The following is a 17,709-nucleotide window of genomic DNA, read 5'->3' as shown; positions in this document are numbered from 1 at the left end:
AACAGGCTGGATCCAAGGGGTTCGAGTGTATGATCAGGTGAAGCACACCATTTGTTGCATATGTGTATCAGTAACAGGGTCAGGGCCGTCTTTATTACCCACTAAGTGAGTGTGCCACCCCTGAAACTACCATGTCAAATGTATATGTCATGTTAGCAATAATAACTCAAATCTGTCCTTTGACCGGTGTGGTGTTACAGAGACCTTTGACCCTAGAGGAAGGTTTTCTTTGATTCAGTGTTTGAAATTGCAGAGCAATCTAAGACAAGTCCAGCAGCGTCTCAGTGTTTGCTTTGAGCAGCCCGTGCACAGCGATCCCTGTCCGCTTTAACATTTAGTATCCCAGTGTTTACAGGTTGTGACAACATTAGCCGTATCTGCTTTTCAGCTCAGCTTTCAACTTGAGCTGGTATTTGCATTTGTCAGGAGCGACGTGGATGAAAAGAAAACGTGTACAGCTTCTCTTCGTTTTGTGTTTGGCAGGGTTGCCTTTTGTTGTTCTTGGAACCATTTCGTATGAGCTAGAAATGAAACTCATCTGTAGAGGGAAGGGACCGGTCCACTCCCCTCGTAATGTGATTGACACCAGGGTGCAAAGAATAGGGAGATGCCCCCACAGCCTCTCTGCTGGGATCTGGAGGTAGTTAAATATCCTTCTGTCATTCCATATTATTAGTGTTTTTTCTTATAACTTTTCCTCCTCTAAGTATCTGTCTTTCTCCTCCCTTAACCCTTTTTATCTTTCATATCATTTCATTTCATATGATTGGCCTTGTGTTGATTCATAGAAATGTGTCTCATTATATCTGTGTAGTCTTAGTTTGGGGCAGAGGGGTGTATCTGGAACAGCAGTGAGAAGGGCTGTAGCCACATGCTGAAACATCCTGGAGGAGACTGAAACCAGAGCGCCCGACGTGAACATGTACGCATCGGCAAAATATTTGTAAATGGATTTGTTAGAAATGCCTCAGAACAGTTGCCAGAATACTGGAAATGTTTATTGCAATTATGACAAATATAGACCCATTGCCCACATGTTTGCTAGATACAGTGCAGAGAAAGATGTATTTTCAATGAGCTACATATGACACACAGAAAATATATAAAATGTGCTGAGGGAAGTACAACATGTGGGTTACTGGACAGCAGTGCATTTTGATAGGCCTACAGAATTTTGTTGAAAAGTTTCCACTGCCTGTCACAGTGTATACCAGTTAAAGCCAGAGCTAAGCTGTTCCAGCCCTCCACGCTACATTTTATCCAACAGGAAAACTTGCTTTGCAAACACGTTAGGGAAAAGTTCACTAATTTCTGTGCTTTCCCGCTCTAGCTTTCATCTGGAGTGCACTCATATGCCCCACTTTTCTTCTTCTATTGTTCTAAGCTTGGTATACGAGGAGACACATGTGGGCCTGTTTGTCCCGCTGCTGTTTTCATGAAAATGGGAAAAGGAATGAAAGTAACCCAAAACGAGCACCGACGCCGAACCGCTAATTATGAGCGGGAGGCAGCGTGGAGGAGAGGGGGGGGGGCTTGAGGAGGAGGAGACCGCTGACTCATACGCCCACCATGTGCCCCCTCACCCCCTTCTCCCAAACCTCCTTCCCTTTAACTCTCCATCTTCTCCTCCCCGCTGTTTTGTGTTTTTTTTTTTGCTTTTGTTCTAAGTTATTTAAGATGCCGTGTGCTGCCTCTTTGATGTTTTCAGTTGTGATGCCTGTGTTCTGAGCGCCGTGTGTCTAAACGTCACATCGTCTCGTAACTCCCGGCGCTTTTAACGGTGATAAGGTTTGTGGCCTTTTACATGCTGCGTATTGTGTATTTGAGAGGCACAATAAATCACCCTTGGTTATGATTTGAAGCGTGTGTGTTCAGTTTGGGTGGTCATGTTTGTGTTGAAATTGTCATAAGCTTTCAACTAATTTTCAGTTGCTTGTTGTGGTTATTAGGAGCTGATTGCAGAGAAAATGAAGCACCGACTCAAATGACACATTAAACATACTGCACATCTGGCTGCGAGGATCAAAAGTTCAGATGTCCTCATTCACTTTGCACTAACCACTGCGCCACATCCTGTCTAAAACATAACAATACAGAGGTTAAACTGCAGAATCAAAATTTTTATTTTTGCAAGTTTGCATTTTAATCTGCAGTTGGCTGACTCTGCTCTTACTCTGTTTCTTCTTTTGTTTCGTTGAATAGTTAAAAGCTTTGCTAGAAGCATTTGTTCAAAATGTCATAATATGTTTTAGAATAAAGTGACTTTGTACAAGGCTGATTATAATAAACACAAATTCTACAAACTGCACTTAGTTACACTTAGGTCCACCCAAACAAATCCAGTGTGATCCAGTGCTGAAACCCTGCGATAAGTCTCACGTTTGTAAAGCTCATCATGTTCAGTTTGTGTTGAGACTGTGTCAGAGAGGTGCTGACTCAGTTCTGTGGTCATTCTGGAGGCTGTAGAGTGCGGTGGTGTTGCACCGCTTTGAATTATAGTGAAAGTTGTTTGCAATATTTTGTCCTCTCCCATTAATGTCAGTGGGGGTGGACAGACTGTTACAAACACCTAGTTTAGCATAGAGGTTTGTGCTTGTCAGGCCACATTATCTATAATGTAGGTGAATTATTTAAATGAACACATTTTTCGGCAAGTCAATAAATCATTATATGTTTAAACAATTTAACATTGAAAACCATTAACATGTCTTTAAGCCAACAGCATCAAACATCCATTAAACTACTGTATGATTCTAAAAAACATTTCACAAATGTTGCCTTGTTTATAACACATGTCCTGTTGTTTTTAAAATCCATCTTCCTTTTTTTTTTAAATATCCTTCCTGGAAGAAGTATTCAGTATTCCTTTACTTAAGTAAAAGTACCAATAGCTCACTATAAAAAATAACCCACTTCAAGGACAAGCCCTGCATTAATTTTCTTCTTTTGCTCAAGCAGAAGTGAGTCAGTACAATCAGGAAAAAGTGTTCACTGCATAGAAATGTGCCCCTGTGAGCGTTATACAGTTGTATGTTTTTTATTAAATTATTCATACTCATGCATTCATATTTAAACAGCATTTAACTCTTCTTGTTGGTTGAGGTGGCGGTGAGGTGGCGGTGGAGGTGATGGTCGGGTTTTTAACTGTTTTAAGTGTCATCCATTTAATAAAACTTTATTTGTGTAGCACTTTTCATACAGGTTCATTCAACAGGTGACTGACGAGCTGAAAGTACAAACTCACAGTACAACAATTTGACACTAATGCATACAGGAAGTAAAAATGATAAAATAGTTTTAACAACTTTAAGTGTGTGGTCCACCAGTGATATGTTTATTAAGGATTAATCTGAATAGTTTTTTGATCGTTCCATTGCTTGTTTGCTTGGTTAAACTTAGCGAGATATTCCCATCTGAACAATCTGTGCAAAGCAACATCTTCAATGTGATTGTGAATGAAATTTATGAAGTTACTAGTAACTATGACCAAGATAAATGTAATGGAGTAGAAAGTCCAATATTTCCCCCTTAAATGTAAAGTAGTAGAAGTTTGAAGTGTTTTGAAATAAAACACTGAAGTATTTCCAAACTGCACTTATATAAAGTACTTTAGCAAATGTACAGAGTTACTTTTAACCACTGCTGTTAGCGTGAGACCAGTAGTGTATACTGTAGTTGTGGGAAAATTACATCTTTAACAACAGAAATACATTAACAATATTAGTTAAGTGTTAAACTATGGACACTCTGACACTTAGGCCGTTAAGCACGCATTGACATCATTATTCTCACAGTCCTAGTGGTGTTTGAAAAAGTGGGACCTCTCTGCCAGTGTGATGTGTTTAGTCCTTGTGTAGGAGTGAGGCTCTGCGCTGCATCACAGGATAGACAAACAGACAGACAAGGCATTAGCGATGTGTTTACCATCTGTTCAGGAAGGACAGACATGATGGGAGACGATGAGGAAGAGAGACATTTTCACGGTGTCCGAAAGAGACTGGTGGGGGTGCGTCTGAGGATTTACTGCCAGACATCATCCATTACTTATCAGAGAGGTCCAACATTGTTGTACCCTCTGTGGCACGTTGTCACCCTTAATTTAGAGTAAAGGACGGGGATTGTCAGTGATGCTGTGTTCTTTGTAATACAAGACCCACCTGGGTTTGGGACCCCAAAGGTGACAGGCAGATAATCACATTGGAAACAGCTGCCAACATTCAGCTGACTGAAAATATAACACGAGGAGCCCTCATGGAGAAACTGTCCATTCAAACAGTCAGAAAGTGTGAGAAACATCATCAAGCTGCTGCCTTCGGTTGCTGAGAAGGATGCTTAATGTGTGAGGGGTACACAGTTTGTGACCTAAGAATTCTGGGAAGTGCGAGTGATCTATTAGACTCTGGGGAGACAAAGTCAGGATTGAAGTGGGATGGAATAAGGTGGAGAAATGGAGTTTGGTGTAGCAATCCACCCATGCCTTCACTCCTTCTCCAACACCATTTCAGCGCAGTGGAGCCGTTACTTGATTTGATTTGTGTTATCGTATTTGGGAGTTCTAGTTCCAGTTTTGATTTTTGTCAAAGATATAAATTATGGTTCCTCAAAGTTATGATAGTGGAATTTCTTGCCGCGTCAGAACAGTTTGAGTCTGTGTGATTTGGCCAAAGCGATGAGACGAAGTGAGAGGGATGCTCTGGGGAATGGGTGAAGAAATTTGGGAAAACAGAGACAGTAATAGAAAGAATGATGTATTGTGTCCAAGGCAAAGTTAGAAAAAAACATAGGTGTTAGGCTGTATTAATGGTTTGAGCTTGTCTCATTGCCCCTCCTGGTAGTGTTTTTAGCTGAGCTGTGGGCTTAGGGCTCTGGGAATGTTTGTGCAGTAGAAACCCTGGGTGATGTTGTTTGTATTGTTCTATTTCAGCCTGTGTGTCGAACCAGTGTCAGCAGACCGGGACTGTGTTTTCTTTTCACACGCACACACATGCACACATATATTAAAAAAACATTCACCCTGTTTGTTTCCATCCTGACCCCTAACTCTTTCTCTGCATCTATTGGTCTTTGCCCCTTTCGTGAAATGTGGGTCAATTCTCAAGTAAATTGCCAAAAAGTGATCCTGGTAAAACCCTCTGACATTCAAAGTGTTATAACAGATGGAATCCATGCAGGGCGACGGGTGTTAGTGTGCAGACACGTAGTCTGCACAAGGATCACTGCATGTCTGGGCTCTCTTTCATTCGAGCCTGCATGTTGTGTGCAGCCCCTCGCAATGACACTTCAGTAAACACAAGCAAAACACATATACCTTCTGTTGCCTTCACACACACGCGTGTGTGTGTGTGTGTGCACGCGCTGCATTCGGACTGGGTTTGTAGTATTTTGCGGGGACGAGTACAACCTGTGTTAGCGGTGGCACGCTAGTATGTATGTGTGACAGAGGACTGCTGTGTGTGCAGAATGCTGCCCTGTCTCAGGTCTTGGATTACTCACATAAAGAGCGTTCTCTTCACAGTCCACTGCTCTGATACATTAAGCATAAAGGAACGAGTCTTTGTGCTAAAATACATCCATTAACTGTACAGCAAGTCTGCATTTGTGAGCCAAACCTTTGAAAAGGGTCAGGTTTTATATGTGATAATACAGCTTTTGAAATAATAGAAGAAATAGCGTTTGCAAATAAACATTTTTATCTCCTCTAAACTTTTATTTTGAAAGTTTCCTCCCCCCCTGCCACCACTGCCCCTTACTGTGGCTTCTATTTCCTAACTCTATTTTCTTTCTCCTTTATGTGTGAACCATGGGTTTCCAGTAAAAAACAGATAGGAGAAAATGCCTGTAACTGTTTATTATGTGGTCTGTACCCAATAATGCCTTTATTTCATTGTGTGTGTGTGTGTGTGTATGTGCGTGTGTGTGTGTGTGTGTGTGTGTGTGTGTGTGTGTGTGTGAGAGAGAGAGAGAGAGAGAGAGAGAGAGAGAGAGAGAGAGCATGTCAGTGTTAGGGATCCTAATTTAATCTTTTTGGGATTATTATTGATGTAGCTGTGTCTCATGTCGTCCCCCCTGCTGTCCATAGTAAATAATGGCGTTGATCATCTGAGTCACATCGTAAGTGTGGTCATCAGGGAGCATCACGTGACCTCGCACAGTCACACCACCGTCACTGCACCGATACGATCTCTCAGTGGAGGTCTAACTACAGTCCCTTCCCATCATCCCAAACTTTATTCCCATGTTTCCTCTCGCTTTTTTCATTGCCTGTCCTTTTTTTTTTTCTTGTTTGTCTTTCATTATTTTGTTTATTTTTGTTAGTTAACATGTCTCATTGACCAGTGCTTTCTCACTTGGAGCAAAATTCATCTCTACATCTCGCAGGTGTGTGTACGAGTGCAGGGAGATGAAGGGAGATTAGTTGTTTTCCATTTCCCGTGTCTGTAATGAGTGTTTTATAAATGTTTGGGGAAGAACAGCCGTGTGTAGGCGTGTTTGTCCGTGTCTAGGACAGAGATCCATGTTGTTGGGACAGTCCAGATTATGATGTAGACCGTATTTACACAGAAAAGCACACGAAATACGCAGCCCTCCCTTGCTGAAGCTTTCTAACCCTTTTGCCTTTAAACAGATGTACACGTTACCTCTTTTTCATTTACACATAAATACAGTGTTACGTCTGAGACCTCTGTGTTAATGTGGGGTTCAGAAAAGAAGCCTCTTTCCATATGTGGCACAAGAGTATGAGCTTTTTCTCCACACACACACACACACACACACACAGAGTCAGCCTCCTTTGAGAGACAGCGAGCGTACCAGCTGTACCTCAGAGTAATGACTCACATCAGAGTACACTAGTCAGAGACACAGCTCTCAGTTTATTCATGATGAATTCCATGTTTTATTCAGACTCACTCACGACAGAGCTCTGCATCCAGCACAGCAGGCAATGATGACACCCGTCCAGGTTAGAGATGACGACACGGACAGAGCTGAGGTCAGGGATGCAGATTTCACACAGCCGTGAACCACCTAACGTACAGCTAAGAGTTTAAAAATATCCAACACTACAACTTCAGCCCATTTCCTGTCTATTGAAGCTTTATCCAGGATGGAGGGATGAAGTTTTGGAGGGAAAGAGACGTGCAGACGTGGTTCAATCTGTGCAGGCTGAGATCAAGCGTTCTGGGCTCGGCATGGTACAACAGTGCCCCCTAATGTTTGAAAGTCTCCACAGGCTTTAGAACTGAATATGCAAAACTTTATCTCCCTCTTAAGCAAACGTGGTCATATAAACTTAAAAATGTATTTTCCCTTATATAAATCAAACTCAAAAACAGATCAGGATCACACTGAACTGCAAATACACATTTACAGAGTTTCATTGAGGCTACTCTCAGGCAGTCAAGCCAAACTCTTATTTTGAAACAGCCTCCTTTATGCTGGTTAAACTTCTTCACCCCCCCCTACCCCAACCCTGTGCCCTCCCCTCCATGTGTGAGACAGAAACTGGAATCAGATGGTCTGCTTTAATCTTTCACACTACAAGTCTCTTCATTAAAAAAAACAAAAAAGGAACAAGAAAAGAAAAGTGCTCTCTTGTATCGCGTCCATGCCGTGTTTCTGATTGGCTACAGAGAAAAATGAAACTGAGCAACTGCGAAATGTCAGAGACAGTTGTTTTGCTTTGGGTCCCGTTGGATAACTTGCGGTTGTTGCATTCTGCTTCGTCTAGAAACCGTCTGTTTACCTCAGGATGTTTTCTCCCTGCTGGAGCCTCCTGAGTCAATTAGTAGTGGATGTAATGCACTGTCTTTGGCAGTGTGAGAGAGATGTGTGTGTTTCAGTGTGAGTGTGTCTCCTCATGAATGCGTATGATTCAGTTTCTCTCAGTGTGAGAAAAGTGCAGGAGGTTTTACATGGCCCTGGGGTTTGTGGCTGCAGAGCAGCTCTCATCTGGTGAATTACGCCATAATCTGTTGCAGCCTATGTGGCAAAAATAAAGCCCCATTAATTCCCTCATGTTTCCAAGCACTTGGCGTGCACTCCCTTAATGCAAATTTTCACATTAAAAGCTCGTACGATTTCTATCTCACTCATTTTTCCTACTAGTAGAGTACCAAGGCAATTGCAGCTCTTAGCCTGAGTGTGATAAGGAGGCAGGGTGTCGTGTGCCGGGCAGACACAGTCCAGCCGCTGTGACCAGCATGTGGCTGACTAGCGGTGACGGGGCGGAGTGCGGGGACCGTGTGTTTGTGTCTGTGATTGGGTCCCACGTCTCGTCTAAATTATAGCCCTCAAGCTCTGCGCCAAGCCAACCTTTGGCACACAGAGCAGAGGAGAAGAAATGCAGATAAAAGACGGAGAGATGCTTGTGGAGACACTGGCCTGAAGTGGATAAAAGGTGAAAAGGAGGAGAAGTGATGTGAAAGCTATTGAAAGCTTTTGCGTGTATTGACAGAGAGGCAGCTGCCCGTCCATCCCTCCTCCAGCGAAGCTGACCTTCAGCTGTGCGTCTCCGTGTTGCAGGAGTCCATTGATTTCTCTCCCCCAGCAGTCCAGCATACAGATCTGCGACCAGGCCACTTGGCCGGGCAGAAACAAAACAGACCCACCTCACACTCTGTGTGGTAATTCAGGCCTCATTTGAAGCAAAAGATTTATGCCTCAGTGTTCCCACAAACATAACAGGCATCATGCTGTTGGAGCCAGACCAGAGGGTCACCTTACCTTTAAGAGCTTTTTAAATCCACTGTGCTGTCTATCATTGCATCTCTCGCTTTACAGCTGTCTTACTTTCTTTGTGTTTTTGTTTGTCTAACTTGGCCCCTCAGCTTTTTATGTGTATGTTGAAACATGCACAAGTTCACCAACTGATGGGCAAACCACAGAGTTATGGTCAGGCTGTGGAGGACGTTCAGCACATTCCATAATTTACTGAGCATTAATAGATTTGTTGTGAGGAAAATCTTGGTGTTTTCCCTGTACCTCGACGTAGTGTGTAGTGATGATTGGCTGGAGGAAAGGTCAATGACAGACATTACAGCTGCAGACACAGCATTTGATATAAAATAGGACAGGACACCATCGACGGTTTCAGACCTGTTGCTGTAGTGTGATGCCTGTAGTTTAGTGACTTAAATTCTGCTGTGCATGAATCAGAATTTCTCATCTTGTAATTCACACTGAACGTTTGCTTTTCTAAGTGGAATTTCAACTAATCTGAATGTGTTTCCATTGTTGTTGTTGTTGGTGTCAGCTGTTAAATGACGACTCCAGCTTGTTCCCTGGTTATGAAAGATATTTACACACACACACACACACAACTGTCCAGTTTTTCCAAATCATCTATTGTTCATGTCTTAAAAAAAGAGGAAGGAAAAATGAGCAACACCAAGAGAAATGTTTATACTTATGGATGAAGTTCCAGTTCGTTTTGCCCAAAGTTGAGTGATTTGATAAATTGGTGATGTTCCACAGTGTGAGCTTGTGTGCAGACTCGCTCGTCTTTGTGTTTAGAGTCACATTTCCTCTCTCCTTGTTAAAGACCTGATGCATTGTCCACACCTTTCACACAGGACAGAATAATGGCAGTAAAAAGAGAGACAGAGATGAACTTTATTTTTCCATTCCCGCTCAACTTAAGGCAAATTTCCGCCTTTTAATAAACAGAGATTTTCCGGTGTACCTGCTCTAGGATTCATCATTGTCATCACCACAGGTTACAATGAGCATGTGTTCCTGCTGAGATACTGTACATGTGCAAGTGCACTGGCAGCCTCAGATAAGTCATTTACAAAATGTGTGTCAAAGCATTTGTGAGTTTGCTCTGAGTTTTGGTGTTGTTTACATGTTCAAAATCCTGCCAGCCTCTTTGAGGGTGAAGACATAATTGTTTGTTTTCCAGCTGTTCTACAACAAATCAATAGTGAGCTCGCTGCACATAATTTAGAGTCAAAGTCTAGTTGCTGTCTTCTAACTTCAGGATTTATGTATTTTGTTTCTAGACGTTTGGTTGTATCCCTTCCAGCTTTGCGTGTTGTTATTTGTGAATGCAAGTTGGATGTGATTATATATTTGCAAATGAGGCACATGTGTGAGTTTCCAAAAGAATGCAAATTCGTTTTTTTTTTTCTGGTTGCTACAGTAACGATGAACTGTGCAACATCCATGTAAGGTGACTCCTGGACAGTGTGTCTTTGGTCAGCTAGAATAACTGACCTGTAGCCAACTTTGTTCATGCTTCCAAGAGGACCCCCACCTCCAGTCACCGCCCCTCCCCCTGCCCTGGGGCTCAAAAAAAGGTTCATTGTGCAGGCAGGGAGCGAGGCAAGCGAGGCCTGGTTCTGGTTAGCTGCGCTGCATCTGAAACACTCACCTTCCTCCAGGGGTTGCATCTGGAGCTGGTTTCCTGTTCAGGCTGTGCTGGGCAGGGGCGAAGTTTGGCCCGGCTCTATGATTGGGCGAGATTGAGCCTTTATGGACCCCAGGATGGTTGGGATTGCCAGACAGTAATCTGTCAATCACTGGCATACAGATTCAAACCAGAACATAATGCAACAGAAAGCTTATGATTGGTGCAAAGTCTTGAGCAAGAAGCCAGCGATTCAGTCTTATACCAATAATCCAGCTGCATATTTAGCATCAGCAAACTGCGTTGAGTTTATTCAGAGAACAAAGAAGAGAGTATGTTCAGAGTATGTTCTATATTTTTATCCAAACTCAGTTTTTCTTTGGAAAACATTGTGTCATGATAAGAAAACTCTCATCTAATTTAAAGTAATGGCTTTATTTGAGTAATTGCATGCTTTAATATTAGTTTGACAGGGTAATGCCATTGTTATTCTATAATTGTGTGTAATAGTCACATTAGAGCATGGCAGCAGGGCCAGTGCATTCAGTAATGGTGTGTAATAATAACGTTAGCTTCCTGCTATTACTGCAGTAATGCTGAAGTTCAGACCACTAGTACAGCCATGAAAAATGCACTGTTTTTAGAGTGGACCCTGAACGCCACGTGAGTTTAGCAGCATTTTTTTACAGTCTGTCGTTTCCTGAAGAAAATGCTAGATGGGGTTTTAGAAAGTAGTGAAAGTTTATTTAAATAAAACTATACAAGCATTAACAGTAAGATTGTTTTTGAATGGTTCCTTTTAGTGTTGATGTATTAACCTGTAAAACTTAGTATTTAAAGAAGTATTTTAATGTTACAGCTGGTCCAGACAGCACAAAGTCTAACTACTCAGTTTATTGTTGGGTAGATAAAACTTTACAATTTTATAAACCATAGCCGATGTGTATCTAAATAAAACCCACAATATCTAAGTGTAATACGCTAACTGTGTTATCCAAAGTACCATGGAAAGCATGCTGTATTCTGCTCCATGCAGTTCCCTGAGGTGTACAGTCCACCACCTTTCCAGTGAGCTTGTGTGCCAGCACCATGAGTCGGGCATTGTTGAGTTTAGCTTCAGAGCTGGAAAGAGCTTTAGTCAGTCTTCCCACTCAGCTTCACTCAGTTCAGTCTCAGTTCTGTACCAAAGACCTCCATTTCCTGCTCTGGCGCCATGGCATGCAGCTGACAGCAGCTTTTATGGATCTCCTGAAGGGACCCAGTTATAGTGCATGCTTCCTCTCACATGTGAAAACATATACACAAACAGCAAAGTACGCAGTTTACAATACGCACATGGTTAAGGAAGGTATACTATGGTGGATTTGTACGATGGAAGATAAAGGGGCTTTAAGGGGCCAACTATAAGAGACAGAAAGAGAGATATGAAAAGTGATTTGTGATGGCAGGATTTATACTTGAGCTGCAAGTTCGTTCAAAAATAATTTTTTTCAGTGGACAATTTCAAATTCACTCTTGCAAGCATAGAAAAGACCAAAATAGATAAGTAAAATGAAATGCAAATAAAATTGACTGGTCCATTTACAAAAAAATGTGAACAACCTTGTTAGTTTACAACTGTTGGCTGTGGAGTGACCAGTGGTTTCAATCGGGGTGTTAGGACTACTGCCCCTCAGGGGAGAGATAAATCTGTGGAGTTATGAGATGAAAATATATATCTCTGCAACACAAAAAGTATTGTTTATTTTTTCTGACTTTTGTCTGTCTTTTGCTTTTTTCTTGCGAAATCTTGGAGACTTACAGCGTGTCAACACATAAAGCATTTCAGCTGCTTTTTTTTTTTTTTTTTTTCATTTGTTTGTCTCATTCTGTTCTGAGGGAACAGATACGCTCTAATTTTAATCAGTCATGCTGTCTACACAGGCTGCATAAAGGCTTGCATTCGAGTTGCACTATACGCCCATTGCACTATATGTGTAACTACAGTGACTGTATACTGGGCTCGGAGTGCTTCCAAAACGTGGGTGACTTACTACACAGTACGGCGCCTGAACACCTTGTGAGAGTGCAAACACGAAGCACCGGCTCCTGCTGCTTTGCTAATGTATGGCTCACGTTGCTCCTTCTCTGTATCCATGCTGTTAGGGTTGGGTCACAAGCCAAAAAGGTTGCACACCACTGTCCGAGGCAACTAAACCTGAAAATAAGTGATCACTTTAAATTATATCCACAACTAAAATCTTTTATCTCTTAACGTAAATGGTAATACGTTAAGTGATATTCTAACAAGCGGCTTATCAAGACCACTTGTGTTTATTAACATCAAAATGCTTGTGATGATTATAAATGCTAACAGGCATGTTTCTGCTTTTAATAAATGCAAGATAGTAGCATGATTGAACTGCATAATGGTAACTCTGATCAAACCAACAACCTTTTTACTGTCTGGCAGCCATGCTGACCACCCTGCAACCTCTAAAAGAGTAGTTAAGACCACATGTTTGAGAACTATTGACAAAAAAAGCGGATGCCTACGGTTGGGGGCATGTACTGTTGGTGTGTTCAGAGGCCCAGGTGGTAATGCTAGTTCAGGTTTTCCAGCTCCTCCTCTCTCCACTGACCCATACCGAGAGCCACTGATGCCAAACTTACATGGCATCAACTGCTTCTCAGGCCAGCTGTGGTTAAAATGAAAGTGTAATTTCTTGACAGTGGGCACGCTTCTTTGAGAGCGTGAAGGATCACATGAATGTCCTCCTGGACATGTACAGACAGAAATGTAGAATATTAATAGTTCTGAAGTGAGAGTTGAAAGAAAAAAAGTATTCAGCTGTTTTCATTTCAACAAGAGACCCTTAATGTTCTTTGTCTTTCTCTCCTCACTGCCGTCCACCAGCAACATGAGCAAGGGAAAGATCCCAAACATTGTTTGGCAGTTCGAATGAGTGCAACTTGGAGAGGTATTTGATTTCACAATGTTTAAGAAGAAAAATGTGTGGTGCGATTGTGTTTGAACGGTCCCCGGGGGGCCAGTGTTTGGCTGGGGTCTGAGGCAGTGAGGAGGCCAGACTAGCAGGAGAGCGAGTTCCTTTGATACCCTGTTTGTAAGGAGGATGTGACTGATACCTTCAACAATGTCTGCTCATGCCACTTTCACTGCGATGTTAAGTTTACATCAACAGAGTGACTGAAGGTGACCTTGTCATGTGAATATTCTCCATGAGTGTCGGTCATTTTCCCTGAAATACTGCTTCTCAGCCATTACTTCATGAGGGACAGTGAGACAGTTCTGTGGCTTTGGCTCACTATCTTTGGGTCTGATTGAATTGCGTCTTTGGCTCAGTCAGGAGTTCTTCTGGGTCAGACACAGGATCCCCCCAGTGGGCCCACCGCAAAGTCCAAAGCCCCCCGTTCTCAGAGCCTGTTTGTCTTAGTGAAAAGAACACAAAGCTCTTTCCAGAGGAATCCCTCGTTAAAATGAAATACATCCACAGGGGCATTTGTAGCTCCATCCGACACAAACATACAGTCCCCTGTCAAAAATCATTTGCTTTTATACTATCATCTCAGCCATAATTCCTCTTATAATGTCTCTGTATCTTTTTCGACTTCTTTTCTTCCCTGCTTTATTTTTCACTTCTTCCCTCACCTCTGTGAACCTGTTTCCTCCATTTTCCCCTTTTCAGCCCTATTTTTCATCCGATTTTCATGCTGTTCATCGGACAGATTAGCTCCACACCCTTGTTTTATAGGTCTATGAGCTCACCCTTGTTGTGTGAGTGGCCAGTGTTCTGTAAACGGTCCTGTGATCTACAGCGTGTTGGACTAGAGTGCAAAAATTGTGAGGGACTATTCAGACCTGCTCAGACAGGCTCACTAAAACAGGTCACTGCACCTAAACATTGCCCCAAATGTTGGATTTGTATGTGTGTGAGAGTGAGAAAACAGTTCAGTACCCAAATCCAACAAAAGAATGAAACAAAATTAAGAGTTACCTCAGCCACTTGCAAAGCTGTAAAATTAGCGAATGGAACGATGAGCTCACTCACACTGTGCTTGTAATTTAAATACTTACAGTACTTTCACAACAGAAACAGCGAAGCCAACTAATAAGAATGTAGACCAGCGATTAGGTAACATCAAATGATGTAAATACTCTTTGCATCATAATGCAATATACTCCTCATTTTTCTTTTTTGGCTTTCGCTTGTGCGCAGGGTTAGACTGAGGAGCAGAAAAGAGGGTGATAGGATGTTCAGACAAAAGGGGGATTAGTCAAAAACGTGACTTTTAGCAGCCAAACAACTCTGGTCTTACAGGAAGAGCTCAACACTTTGGAAAACTGGAAACTGTTAATGACCACTGAAGGTAAAAAAGGTGAAAAAGTAATACGATCTGATACAGCAAAGGGGAAAAGACAGCAAATCCGTTAATCATTCTTTCACTTCTTTTGACAAATTGTGATTTGAACGATACAAAAAAATGTATACGGTATATATAAAACTATGATCATGAGAGAAACAAACTCGTAGCAAGCAAACTTCCCTCTAAAATATGACATCCATCATGAATAACCATGCAAACATTACTTCTAGGTAATTAGATTTTTAAAAACCACATTTAACGATCCTTCCAAAACTTTTTAGTCTCCTACATCTGTTCACAGAATTTTCCTTCAAAGTCTGTGGTCTCACTTAACCAGCTAAAGACTTCCAGCACAGTCAGTGTGGTCTGCGAGATATTAGAACAGCTCACAGCCAGCAGGGAGCATGCTAACAGATTAGCTCGCTAGTAGCTAGTGCTACTCAGCTACCCCCTATGGTCACTTGACCCTTGCCTTGCAGGTCATAGCTACTCTTGAGAGTCTGCGTTTGGAAAATAGCTTATTGGGTTCCTAACTGAGAGAGAGATGATAAGATAGATGCCACTCCCATGTCTGTATGGTAAATATGAATCTATAGCCAACAGATATTAGCTTAGCATAAAGACTGAAAACACAAAGAAATCGTTAGCCTGGCTCTGCCTACCAGTAGCTCTAAATCTCACTAATTAATCTCATTTGTTCAATAAGTACAGAAACAAAAAATGACATGTTGTGGTTATATGTAGGATTACGTGCTGGAGTGGTTTTTATCTGGGTGCATTGACTTCCTGGATTCTTGATGTCATTGTGAGCTAAACAGCAAAGATTCTTGGAAGTTACTGAACCAGCAATGTACAAATTTATTGCACCTTTCATGTTCCACTGCAAGGTATAAAAATTGCTGTCTTCTGACTAACCACCTGTTTTTCTTCTACGTGTGCTGTGTCTATGTGTAACAGGCTCTTGGAGACTCTGATTTCCCCACCGTGCTGAGGCAGCTGCTGCCCTTAATGCAGCCCCGTGGAGGCGAGGACAGCTCAGCCTCAGGGTCGAGGTCCAGGCAGGATGAGTGCGGGCCCGGGGAGCTGATCCTCCTGCTGGTCTACCTGTACTCCCTGGCCGACGAGGCGCAGCCCGCAGACCGGGACGCCGAGGAGGAGGAGGAGCTGGAGAAGCTGGAGAGGGAGCTGGTAGGAGCACTCACCTTGGTCATCACCCGAGAGACAGAGCTCAGCCCGTTGCTCCAGAAACTCACCGGTGAGAAAGAGTCAATGCAATTGCAACTTCATGATTACTTCCAGCAGCAGTTTGCCAGGTTTGCTGATGGTCTAAGAGGAGAGAAATTAGAGTAACAAAGTGGGAACAGCTGATTGTTTATTTCCCCTCTCTGCCTGCAGTGCTGTTAATGGGAGGATTTTTATCAAAGTCTTCACACCCCATCCTTCTCCTGCTCTCCTTGTATCACACTTTTTCATGCACTCCCACTTGCGCTCACATTTTATGGTCAGTTTGGCAAGCAGCTACCCAAATAGTCGAGTGTGGGAATGTTTGAACTTGTGCATCTGGATAAGTGTGAGAGAAAAATAGTGTGAGAGAGAAATTACCCTTCACTTCAGTCTCTAGAGCCTCTCTGCCATGACAGCGGGTTTTTACCTAAAAAGTTTATAGATATTGGAAAAACTTTTTATTTGTGGTGAATTGGCACCTGTGTGTGTGTGCTGGGTTCTTTGGTTCCTCTGCGAGTCTTTGCTGGTTTAGCTGAGCTGGTAACTGTGTGGTGGAGCAGATCAAGGCCAGCTCTTAAGATGAATTAACCACCTACCTCCACACCACAGTCAGCCGTACCTCCCAGAGTAATAGCGTCTTTAACCTTGGTGCCTGTACACACACGGTCTCCTCCCCTGCCACATAGTTCATAATTAGAGCTACTTTTAGTTTTTGCCCGCTCAGTACCTTAGCACACACCCTGAAATAATACACTGCTGTTAGGGTTTACTTCTCATATCACCCATAGGCTCATATGGTATATATAGGGTTGGTAAATCTATGTAAAGCACTAATAAAGATTGTTGATCCTTCTTGCTCTTTTTTACACTCCCTCTCTCCGTCTTTTCCTTCTCATACCCCGTCTCTCTCTCTTCCTGTTCTACTTGGCCAGTGCAGCTTGGACGTGAGGGGCCTCTTGGCAGGCACAGGCCGAAAGATGTGGCTCATGTTAAAAACCTGACTCTCTGTTATAAACACGTCATTTGAAATTACCCTGTCATGGTGTGCCAGGTGTGTTTTAGACAGAAAAAACAGTGTGTGTGTGTGTGTGTGCGCATATGTGCATGTCTTGCCCATTCAGAGGAATTCAGCAGCGTGTGCACCTTTCTTTTAAATTCGTGTGTGTGTGTGTGTGTGCGTGCGTGCATGCATGAGTGCCTGTGTGAGGGTTTTTATGGCAGCCGATGAAGTGCTTGGCTGGAGTAACATGACACGGCATCGAGAGCAAAACATTGATTGTGACATTCTCCCCAATTAAAAGACTCAAATGGAAACCAGACGTTGAATGAAACCTGGTCACCATGAGAACAATGTTTTTACAAATTCTTCTGTTTTGTTCCCCTTGGCTACAGTAAGCAGCCAGAGCTTAGCTAACACACTGCAGATACACGGATACACACAGTGCATGCACAAACAGGGTGCAGGGACACAAGGACAATATACACAGGCAAGAATGCCAGAAACAAAAAGAAGAAATAAGGACAAGTGAGTTTAGGACAGTACACAGAACAGGCCCATGCAACACACCCCGACCTCCATAACCACCTCCTCCTGGGAACTTAATTAAAGAGGATCTACAGGAAATGGTGTTCCTCAGACTACTTTACAAAGTAGATTTGTTTTCCTGTCAGCCCTGGTGGACGTTTTCTTTAGTGAAGCGTCAAACTTCCATGAATGCATTGTTTTTAAACAGTGTATCAGGCAGAAGTTGCTCACTCAGTAACATGCAGCA

General features: G+C 42.6%; 1 protein-coding gene across 1 annotated transcript in view; it reads left to right on the top strand.

The window, feature by feature from the left end:
- The window catches only part of scfd2 (sec1 family domain containing 2), a 78,996-nt gene that overhangs the window by 22,319 nt on the left and 38,968 nt on the right, over nt 1-17,709 (top strand). The window contains exon 5 of the mRNA XM_041040633.1: nt 15,671-15,968. Coding sequence (XP_040896567.1) covers nt 15,671-15,968 — 298 coding nt within the window. The remainder of the gene's footprint in view (nt 1-15,670; nt 15,969-17,709) is intronic.

Source organism: Toxotes jaculatrix, chromosome 6 (assembly GCF_017976425.1).
Source record: "Toxotes jaculatrix isolate fToxJac2 chromosome 6, fToxJac2.pri, whole genome shotgun sequence".
Classification (NCBI taxonomy): Eukaryota; Metazoa; Chordata; class Actinopteri; family Toxotidae; genus Toxotes; species Toxotes jaculatrix.
The sequence above is the reverse complement of the archived record's forward strand: the minus strand, read 5'-3'. Positions and strand labels throughout refer to the sequence as shown.